Source organism: Cimex lectularius, unplaced genomic scaffold (assembly GCF_000648675.2).
Source record: "Cimex lectularius strain Harlan isolate CLEC.00 unplaced genomic scaffold, Clec_2.1 scaffold105, whole genome shotgun sequence".
Taxonomy (NCBI): Eukaryota; Metazoa; Arthropoda; class Insecta; order Hemiptera; family Cimicidae; genus Cimex; species Cimex lectularius.
The window spans coordinates 1287684-1299782 of NW_019394178.1; the positions used below are offsets into that span (position 1 = coordinate 1287684).

The following is a 12099-nucleotide window of genomic DNA, read 5'->3' on the forward strand; positions in this document are numbered from 1 at the left end:
AAAACAAATCTTTTAATTGATCTCATTTAAACCTAAAGCATTTTTTTCTTGATGAAATAAGTCTTTAATCCTTTCGCTTTTCCATCTCAAGGATAAACGTAATGCAATTAATGCTCTTATATAATAATCCGGCGTAACGATTTGCGCAAGTAATTAGTTCTTATGTAAAGGAGTGGTCTCAAGTTAAAGTTAAGTCCCGCGCTGGCTTAGATTGGTGGTTCAGCTTGGCAGATCAGCCCGGAATTTGCAGCTTGTCGCCATCCTCCCGGACTCATACACTGACAAATGTGTGGTGATTAGTGACCGTTAATCGATGATTATTCAGAAATCGTGAGATGCGGTCTGGTATGGTGTAGGTTTCAGAAAAACATTTTCTTTATCGTGCCAACGTTTCGATCTTTATTGAGACCATCTTCAGTGCCTGGGATTTACAAACATTGTTTAAATTTAACAAATAAATGTAGGATGTGGATAAAAGTGAATTTGTACAATACAAAAAATATATATTTTTTTAATTTATGTTCAATAAAAGTATTTATATTCACACTCAAACACTTTGAGTGAGTACAAATACTTTGAGTGAATATAAATTAAAAAAGTATATATATATTTTGCATTGTATAAATTTACTTGTTTCCACATCGTACATGTATTTGCTAAATTAAAACAATGTTTGTAAATCCCAGGCCCTGAAGATGATCTCAATAAAGATCGAAACGTTGGCACGATAAAGAAAATGTTTTTCTGAAACCTACATCACACCAGACCGCATCTCACGATTTCTGAATAAACACTGACAAATTTTAAAAATTGTAATTATTCAAAAAAAATTTATTTTTAAAAAATTATTATTTTAAATTCTTTTTAGCATAGTTTATTATGTTTTAGTACTCCGTTTGACGGGAATGGAAACGTCTTGGCACACGCCTTTTATCCGAACGACGGTCTCGGAGGTGACATACATTTCGACGATGACGAGGATTGGACTATAAACCCTGGAGAGTTCGACGAAGGTAAGATAGTCGTGAATGGTCAAATTATATATATATTTTTTAAAATTAAATTATTCATTTGAGTTCAGGTGTTGATTTTTCTGCCGTGGCCCTCCACGAACTCGGCCATTCCCTCGGCCTGTCCCATTCTCCTGAACAAGGATCGATCATGAACCCATATTACAAGGCGAAAAAGGAGCTCGGCTACGACGACATACTCGCAATGCACGAGTTGTACAGTAAGTGGTATTTTTTAATTAAAATAATTTCCGAAAATCTCTTGGGAAATGGTTTACGACCGGAAAGGAATTCGGGGTGCCGGTCCCTACCGAATTTATAGCGTGATTTTACACACTGCGGTAGTAAAACGCGTCTTAAAACCCCTCTGAGGAATTCTGACCATGCGTGTGTGACCTTTCTGCAATCGATCATTTAAACCGTAAATTCTCACCGGCCAATGACAGCTCGCTAACCGTCAATCACGTTTAATTAAATTGATTTTCACAAATCAGTAACCCATCATGTGATCGGTGTACAAGACGATCCTAAAAATAAACCATGACCGTTTGCATTTCTAATTTCTTCTTTCTAAAAGTGCAATAGTATCATCGGATCGATAATGTTTAACGTTGACTCCCTATGACCCTAAATTTATTTCTCCCATTCCAGCTCATTCTTTGTTTATCTTTGGGTAGATGTAGATATAGTTTTAGGGTATAGTATACTGCGCCTTAAGAGCTATTGTATCCCCCGTGCTCTGCCTAAAGCACATCGGTGAGTCCTGTTTCATCAAGAAACTTGATTAATAGGCCCGGTTTCAGTGGTTGAAGCTCTTCTATGGTCACATTATACATCCCAAAACATTTCCTCCTGCGGGCTAGTGTAGCTCCGCAGTTTGTTAGTAGATGTGTTGGTGTCTCTTCGGCCTCTGCAGAATCTGCATGTGCCATCTTGGATTGTTCCAATTTTCTTTAAGTGTCCATTTAACTTGCAGTGTCCTGTTAGATATCCTATTATGATACGCAGTTTGTTCCTGCTTCCCTTGACACATTCTGTAATTTCTTTCCTTCCAAAATTGGTTAAATGATTCTTGGATTATCTGTGTCCAATGAGTGAATTCCATAGTTCCCTCATTTTCTTTTTGTCTTTCTGGGATATTCGTTAATAGTGTGGGTTCCTATGCCACAGAAGGGTTCGGGTCTTATCAGCGGTGTAACAGCCCCTTTTCTTGCAAGGTTGTCCGCTTTCTCGTTGCCTTCCACTCCCATGTGTCCTAGGACCCAGCAGAGGCTGATTTTATTCTGCGTACCTAATATGGTTTTGCACTTTAGCACCATATTTGAGCTTAGTGCTTTGATGGCTGTTTGGGTATCTGACATGATAGCTATATTCTTGTTTTTGTACCCTTTACTTAGGTTGAGTTGGGTACATCTTTCGATTGCATGAATCTCAGCTTGGAAGATACTGGTGTATTTTCCCATGGGTTCCGAGTATTTGGTTCAAGGTGAAATACTCCTGCCCCTGTACCTTCTTGTGTTCTAGATCCATATGTGTACCAAAGGATGGTGCCATTCTTAAAAGAGGTGTTTCCCTCTCGTTCCCATTCTTTTTTGGTACCTAGGTTTATTCGAAAGTTTTGATTACATTCAAACATCCTGTTCATGTCGTCCCTCGGGGTCATGAGTATCGGATTGTCTTTCCATAGTTTGTTGTTATCTCTCCATTTTAGTTTTATTCCTGTAGTATCAGGCACTATCCTCTTTGGTAAAATTAATGATGGTTTTCTGCGCTGTACTTATTACCATGTGGTGTAGGGGGATTAATCCCAGAATTTTTTCCATGCTAATTGTATGACATGTTCTCATTGCTCCCGTTATGCAGATGCATGCAAGTCTCTGTATTTTTGTGAGTTCTTTTCTTTTAGTTACTTGTTCTGCTTTATCAGCCCAGGCTATTGCTCCGTATGTAAGTAAAGGTCTTACTATCATGGTGTACATCCACAGCAGGGTTTCCGTTCTGCATCCCCAGTTCCTTCCTGTTATTCTTCTGCACGCCATCAAAGCTCGCTTCGCCTTATCTTTGGGTAGCTGCTCCCTTGCACATTCCATTTTATTGTCAGGTTTCTTTCTATTACTACCTACCTCTTCATCTACCTTTTCTTTCGCACATTGTTTATTACTTATTTTTTCTCTCATTCTCTCTCTCTCTCACACACACACACACACACACACACACACACACACACACACACACACACACACACACACACATACCTGACCCACATCACTTATTAATATCTTTCAATATCGCTAATCGTAATTCTTTTATCTCTTCTTTTGCTCATTGTTCTTAATTCTCATCTATCCTATCTCCTATAGGCTATTGATGTTTCTATCTCTTCTCTATCAGTTTGATCTTTCTACCTTACCAGCTTACTCTCTGCCACTCTCGTTTTCCCAAATTCTTAATCACTCTCTCTCTCTCTCTCTCTCTCTCTTTCTCTCTCTTATTTTTCATTCACTTTTTTCATTATGTCACTTTCTCTCTTGCTTTCTTTCTCTGCGCCTCTCACATTCTTTCTCTCTCTCGGGTACTCCCCATTTTATACACTTATTCTTATATCCTCTTTCTTTGGGAGACCCATCGGAATCATAAGGGAAACAATATAAGACACTCGAAAATTCTACATTTACTGAGTAAGGTTAATAACCAACTACTAAGCGTTAGCGACAAAAAGGTTAAAACACCTTTGGGGAAAAAACACTTTCAGGTAGTTACTCCATGTGATTATAACTATAATGCGGATGATGACCATAATAGCATAGATTGCTTCACCGATGGCTCACTCATTAAGGACAAGGGAAGCGGTGCTGGTATACATATACCCAAATTAGGAATCAGCATCTCCTCCCCTCTTGGTAATAACACCTCAGTCTTTCAGGCTGAGGTCTGGGCCATCAATGTTTGCTGCAGAACACTCATGGATAATAATACTAAGTGAAAAGATATTAGAATTTTTTCAGACAGTCAGGCCAGTCTTAAGTCATTACAAAAAGAGTTATCTACATCTAGGCTGGTAGAGGAAACCGTTGAACTTATCAATAGGATAACTACTATGGACGAGAATAGGGTAACCCTCATATGGATACCAGCTCATAAGGGGCACTATGGCAATGAAGAGGCGGACAGCCTGGCCAAAGAAGGCTCAAATACTGCGTTTGTCGGGCCACAACCGGTATTACCCCACTCTATAAGCACAGCGAAAGTGAGTATTTATTGCTGGGGCATGAAACAATTCCTTAAAGAATGGAGGACATAGGCAATCGAAGGAGATTCTGAAGGAAATCAGGAAAAGAAGCGAAATGGTTATTCTCTAACTCAAGGAGGGGAATTAGTAGGCTGATAGGTATCCTAACGGGCCATTACACCTTCAGAAGACACCTCTTCATAATGGGTATTCTAACAGACCCCTTTTGCCGCTTCTGTGAAATAAAAGAAAAAACGGCTCGACACTACCTCGCAGAATGTGATAGTTATGCTAGGGAAAGATTTGAAACTTTTGAAGGAGAGGACATTGCCAAATCACTCCACAAGATAAAATGGTCCAAAATCTTGGGGTTTGTGAACAACTCCAAGAGGTTTATGCAGGACACGTGAACCGACCAAATCTCGGACCTTTTAGGGATGGGGTACGGGCCTACTTAGGCTTTTAACCCCTCGGGTCCTGGTCGCCCGCCCTGCGTAATATATATCCTTTTTCTTTCTCTCAATACTTCTTTCTCTCTCTATTTCTGTCTATGTATATGTGACTCTTTCTCTCTATCTCTTCATTTCATTCATTCTTTTTTTATTTCTCGTTCACTATCATTCTCTCCACTTTTTTTTAACATATTCCATCCGATTACTCTTTCTAAATCCTTCTTCCTTTCACTTTCACTCTCTTTGTTCTTACCTCAAGGTAAGGGAATGAGCCTTACTTTCTATCCATTCTTGTTCCTGTTCTTCTCTCTCTCTCTCTCTCTCTCTCTCTCTCTCTCTTTCTCTGTATCTATCTCTCTATCTCTCGTACTTCCTTTCCTTACAAAAAAATTATATTCTTAATTATAACATTATAACATTTTAAGTATGTACTTTGGTTACCTGACTATAGAGCTTTATCATCTCACAAGCGACAACAGGAAATATAATAGTATTTTAAATATTTTTTTTTAGAAATCAAACGATGGTAACATGAGGTGGCTCGAGTACCCTGTCTCAGTTGCCTCCCTGACGACTCTCTCTTTCTCACTCTCACACACTCACTCTATCTCTCTCACTTTCTCCCTTCATGTATTCTCTGTTTGCTTAAAAACACTTTCTTTTTCAACAAAGAAGAGATTGACTATTGAAAAATTATTTACAAAATCCAATTGTAAACACAAGTGTGAGATTTTGTCGGGGTTCTATTTACCTCTAATCCTTTAAAATGGACAACATATTGTTAATGTATTACTGTATTGTACACGTTTCAAATAAATCATTGTTGAAAAGAAAAAAATGTTGGATGTAAACTTGCAAAATGAGAAAATCTATTGAATAAACAAATATAAAAAATTATTTATGTTGAGTTGTGTTATTTAAATAAAAGATGGAATTTTCAGTTTCCAGGAGGTTGGAAGAGGAAGGTGACAACAGTGACCATCAGGATGACGACGGGGCCACTCGGGAACCGGAAGTCCCAAACTTGCCCACCACTCCACGATACACTGAGCGGCCTCATTTCCCGGATCGTCCTCATGACCGGCCTCGTTATCCGCATTATCCCCGTTTTCCGCATTATCCGCACTACCACCATCCTTTTCACCACCACCACAGCCACCATGACCATCCAAGGCCTACGAGGCCGACAACGGAAGAAACAAGACCGACCTACGAATACACGACTGAGCCCACTAGAAAAACTACGAACTATTTTGAGGTAAATTTTAAGAAATAAATTTTTCTTTCCATTTTGCAGTTTTCAAAATTCAGGATTTTATCAGACCTATTGCGACTATCAATTTTCTCTAAAAAATTTGGCCTAGGATGCCTAAGGAATGTAAATTTGCGGTTTTTTTCCACATTGATACATAGTTAAGTAATAAGCTCCTTTCAAAAAGATTTGTTAAAATGATAATTGTACTATAATGAAACAGCGATATTAATTTCGTCCCTATCTAAAAAATATTTTAGCCTACTACTTGACTATGAGTATCAGCCATTATTTTCTGAACTTAGCTACAAATACACATACATACATACAATACATTGAAAATACATGCACAGCAATGAAAGAAAAAACATATTAAAAATACATTCACTAGTTTTCGTGGTCCGCTTGACCAATTAATATCTTTCAATTAATTAAAATGGCAAAAAGGAGGAAAAATTCAATAGGTGTGGTTGAGATGGGAAGTTAGTTTCCGAGTGGATTGAAGTCGCGATAGCTCAAGTGGTAGAGCAGCGGCGTATCAAGCCGAAGGTCGTGGGTTCGAATCCCGCTCGTGATACTGACTTTTTTATCTCAACTAAAAACCTTAATTAATTGAAAGATATTAAAAATAATTAAACATTTTTTTCTCCGCTTTAGACGCTCATTAGGAAACACGCTCGGACCCTTACCTAACATTTTGTGATCTATTATCATTAAAAAATAAAAATTAAAAAAATAAATAAAGAAAAACCGAGCCTCCTTTTGTATAAGCTTATTACATGAAGGTATTAGTTTTGAAAATGAAAAGAAGTTAGAAAAAACCTCTATTACTTATCAATGCGATATAAAAATGTTTTGTTGCAAAATTTAAGAATAGTGACTCACTTGGAAATGGCAAAAGCATTCTTGTTTTCTTTCTGCACATTTTGGTATAATAATTTTGTTATTCTAATAATGAAAAGTTTTTAATTTCATTTTTGAAATTGCCAAGTTGGCAAACTCAACACCTGGGTTGAGATAACGTCTTTTTGCAGTTTAAAAATGAATATTAAAATACTTTCCTTTATCAAAATTACAAAATAATTATACCAAAGTATTTAGGGTTGTTTATATTTTTAATGAAGCCTCGAGTTTTAATGGAGAAGCAAGATGAACATTGAGATGTAGAACACATTATTTGTCAAAACCGACATTCTTCGGCTTTTCGAAAAGCTCCTCGTAATTATTAATAAATAAAAAATTGAAAACATTAATACATGATAACGAGTAAAATTCTCATTTAGGACATTAACACCTAGAACCAACACAGAAAAATATCTTGTGAAACTTGATAAAACATTATTGTTATCAATTAAACTATTTTTAATCGATAGTAAAACATTTTTGATATTTCAGTATTAATCAAGGTGAGTATCATGTAAATTTTATTCAAACAACAAACCGAATAAGAGTCAAGAGAGGAAAACCTTTTGGACACTAACACTAAATAACAATATAGAAAATAATAGACGAAAACACTGTAAAACTTAGAAACTATAGTTTTTTTTGTTTTTTTCCCCCCTGCCGGTTAACTACTAGGGTCATTGCCGGCACCTCACGTATATAAGCTTCTCGCATTTTTCTTTATTTCATTTCAGCTTTATCTCTATCTCATTCACTATATCTCTTCTTTTAATTTTGTTTCCTACCGACTAAACAGAGGAGTATCTTGTTGCTCGTTCCTACCATCCCAACGTGGTTTGTAAAAATACTTCAATATTTACCACTCACGCTAAGAAAATGATTACCTAATCTACAGTTAGCAGGGCTCAGAGTACAGGTGCACGACTGAGATCCTGGCCCTACAACTAAATAAAAAGTCGATAAGATAGTCATAATCCTACCGACTTCCTTCCATTCGTGCTAATAAATACATTCATACAGTATGTACAAAATTTCATTCATCCATTAGACTAATTTTCTTTTGACGGGCTTGTGGAGTACTCGATATTCCTCGACATCCACGTCCATTTACACAAAACATTCACGCTAATAAATACATTCACATTGGAGAGGTCGCAGCATCTCGGTAGTATTACTACAACGATAGCGGTGACCTGTCCATCACATCATACAACAAATAAATAATTACCTGAACTAATTTGGCGGGCATGTGAGCTACTCGATATTCAGTCACAGCCATACGTTGACATACCTCATCACCCACGCTAATAAATACATTCACACTGCAAAATGGAGATATACCACGTGTGGTTGGTTATATGTATCCATACGCATTTATCAATTTTAAGTACTAAATAAGATTATCTTTGAAGTCACTGTTATGCTTAAGAACTATTTCCAGATTAGATGGTAGATCACACCGTTCTCGGTACTCTCTTAACTTAATACATTCCTCTAATAGGTGTCTCACCGTTACCGGACGTAGTTATCGTCGAATAAACTGTTCTGTATTGATGGTATAATATTTTGTTTTGTATCCGGTATCGATCGAGGAGTAGAATTTTTCGTGAATTCTAACCAAACACCGAAAAACTGTGTGCTCAAAAATCCCGTTTTCCCCATAAAACTCGAGGACTCAGTAAAAATATAAACAATCCTAAATACTTTGCTATAATTATTTTGATTTCGATCGAATTTCGATAAAGAAAAGAATACGGCTCGTGACACTGAGTTTTTTATCTCAACCAATACCTTACACAAAGATTAATTAATTGAAAACTAATTGAAATATTTGGTTTGTTTATTTTCTACTTATTGTACGCAGTTCTACCGTAAACTTAGTTCACATGCGGAAGGGATTAAATTTCAAACCGGCTCAACCAATTTTCAAAATGTGTGGTGATTAGTGACCGTTAATCGATATTTATTTAGAAATCGTGAGATGCGGTCTGGTGTAATGTAGGTTTCAGAAAAACGTTTTCTTTATCGTGCCAACGTTTCGATCTTTATTGAGATCATCTTCAGGGCCTNGTAGAAATACTTTGATTGAATATATAAAAAAATATATTTAGCATTGTATAAATTCACTTTTCCACATCCAAAATGTAATTGTTATATGTAAACAATGTTTGTAAATCCCAGGCCCTGAAGATGATCTCAATAAAGATCGAAACGTTGGCGGGACAAAGAAAATGTTTTTCTGAAACCTACATCACACCAGACCGCATCTCACGATTTCTAAATAAATAAAAATTTTGAAAATCTTTGCAGGATACCCAAAACAAATTTTAGAACCATGCATTATGGTTTAAATGTTTATTAATTTTTATTGGGAAAAACATAGAAAGTCTGCAAACAGTTAAGACATAATTTTCAATACTATATTACTTCCAGGATGTCAAAAATTTAAATTTAAATTTTGGATTGAGCCGGTTTTGAATCTGTATAGCTACAGCCCTTGTTCTGATCAATTTGGTAGAATAAGTAGAAATTCCTCCCACTTTACTGGTCCAAGTCCCACCTATTTTCGTAAACTTAAATCAATAAAAACAAAACAATATTCTGCGTTCTTAGGCAGGAAAAAAGTAAAGCGGAAATGAAATTTTTATTGAAAAAAAAAAAAAAAACACGTTTCATTGGATTGAGTTGCTTTAGGTAAAAATGGCTTTGTTAGTTGTTGTAAAGTATTGAGAATTTGTGGATACTGAAACTATTACAATTAATTAAGGTTTTTTGTTGAGATGAAAAAAAGTCAATGGCACGAGAGGTATTCGAACCCACGACCTTCGACTAGATACGCCGCTGCTCTACCACCTGAGCTATCGTGACCTCGATCCACTCGGACATCAACTCCTCATCTCAACCTCACCTTTTGAAGTTTCCCTCCTTCTTGCCATTTTTCAGGAGGAGTTGATGTCCGAGTGGATCGAGGTCACGATAGCTCAGGTGGTAGAGCAGCGGCGTATCTAGCCGAAGGTCGTGGATTCGAATCCCTCTCATGCCATTGACTTTTTTTCATCTCAACAAAAAAACCTTAATTAATTGTAAAGTATTAATTGGTCAAGCGGACCACGAAAGTAGTGAATTTAACTAAAACAATTGTTTTTTTTTTTTTTTTTTTTTTTTTTAAGTTCTTTGAGCCGGTTTTGAAACTATGAAATGAAATGCACCTGAGAAAAAAGATTTACTTAAAAAAAATGATATTTTTGTGTATTTACATTATATTTGGTGGGGCCGGGGATGTGGTCCAATGAAAGTTGTGGTATTGAAACTATGTCAAGCTGTGGGTGCTTTATTTCTTCTTTCTCAGGGGCCTAAAATAGTGAGAAAAGTATATAATGTTTCGTTACTTAGTTTTTTAAGGGAAAATTCGCAATAAACTTATTGTTATAATTTACAAATTCTTAGTTGTTAAAAGTTTAAACATTATGTTCGTTCTTTAACATCTATGAAACTTTTTTTATCTCTTATTTTTTTTTCAATCTTCATGTAATGGATTTTAATATATCAATAAATATATTGAACACTTTTTTCAAACTAATACCACAGACAAAATGGAAATGTAATTTTAAAGAAATAAGACTAGTGTAGGCCATTTATGAAAAACACTTTTATTTTTCTTTTCAGAAAAATTAAAATTCATTCAATCTACCGGTTTTGACAGCATTTAGAAAACAGCCAAAATAGCTAGCGTTATCGATTTTTGAATAAAGGAAATATAAAAAAAGTATTTATTTTGGGTGTCAGAAAAATCTCTGATTCTTTAAAGAAAAGCATATAAATCCCCATTTCAACACTACCAAACCGATGGTACGATTTTAATCGATTAAATAAAAAAAGTGGGTCTACCACATCACCGTGGTTTTATAATAATGCTCTTCGTTATGAGTAATTGTATGCATATTATATATATATATATATATATATATNTGTGTGTGTGTGTGTATGTGTGTTCATATTAAAAAGCTCTTGTAATCTAACCCGACATCTTTCTTTAATTTGCTCCTATATCAAACCCGTTAAAGATTACGACCGTTCATGATAACTTTCCCGTTCCAGTGGTGAAATCACGATAAACAGATTTTTGTGTCACGCACGAAAATGAAATAACACAGTGACAAGCCGTAAATCACAGCACACGCCACACCCTATATGTTTAATCTACATTTCTCATGTTCGATTCAGTGTAACGCTCTCGGACGAAATAATTGCTATGTTGCTTATAAATATCACGCAATTGAAAAAAAAGGGATTGTTTTGGGCTTTAAGGTGACTTACGAAGGGGACGACGAGTCGGTCGAGAGGCACAAAGATCATGATCATACACATGGCATCCCTCCGAGAGAAGAGCCGTGCATGGATGCGCCTTCTGAAGAAGACGGCTGTCGTGGCGGATTCGACACTGTCGCCTTTTTCAGAGGAGAACTGTTCGTCATCAAAAACAAGGTAAAAACAAAAATATATAATAAATAAACAAGCGTAAATAATATTTTTTTAAGATGCTATGGCGGCTATCCGAACCAGGGAAAGTTTTAGACGGATATCCTTTGGATTTTCACAGGCTCTTTAGCTCTCTGCCGAAATCTTTGGAAAAGATTGACGCCATTTATGAAAGGAGTGAAGACTCGAGCATCATGATATTTTCAGGTATTTGTTTTTCGTGTTTGTATTTACCTAGATTTATGTGATGTGCTACAAAGTCTGTCGTTTTTGGTACATTAAAATTTCTTTTTGTTTGCTACTATAGATTTATGGGCTATAGCTCAATATCCAACTTTTGGCGTTTTATTAGTCTCTACTTCTTTCATAGCGCCTCAGCTATTTTTAATGGATTCACCTTTTCTTTGCCTAAAAAAGTATTGAGGTTTCCTCTTTTTTTGTTAGAACCAACAGGCTGTTTTCTGTCTCTCTCAATATTTTAAACTGCTTTTTGAGCCAATGTCAGGTTTGCAGCCCTTCAATTACCCGGAGTTTTATTCGGGTTTTGATGCTAGATGGGTTTTGCAGCATTTTTAGGAGATAATTTCTTATCGACGTCTCTTTTTCCTAGAGTTTTGTTCTAGAAGATATCAGTTTCTAATGTGATCTCGGTAATTGATCCTTCTTTATTGCGGTTTGGAATTTTGCAGAAGGTTTTGGTACTACTGGTGCTACTGAGGACACTTACCTAACGAAAATATCAGTCTTCGATTTCCGTCTGGACTCTGTCCCTTT

General features: G+C 36.1%; 1 protein-coding gene across 2 annotated transcripts in view; it reads left to right on the forward strand.

The window, feature by feature from the left end:
* LOC106664925 (matrix metalloproteinase-2-like) overlaps nt 1–12099 on the forward strand; it is a 58452-nt gene that overhangs the window by 36357 nt on the left and 9996 nt on the right. For both annotated transcript variants that reach the window (XR_002910889.1, XM_024229991.1), the window contains exons 5-9: nt 889–1013; nt 1082–1231; nt 5633–5949; nt 11155–11331; nt 11385–11532. Coding sequence is in view for 1 of the 2 variants with exons in the window: in XM_024229991.1 (XP_024085759.1) it covers nt 889–1013; nt 1082–1231; nt 5633–5949; nt 11155–11331; nt 11385–11532 (917 nt within the window). In the remaining variant the exon portion in view is untranslated. The remainder of the gene's footprint in view (nt 1–888; nt 1014–1081; nt 1232–5632; nt 5950–11154; nt 11332–11384; nt 11533–12099) is intronic.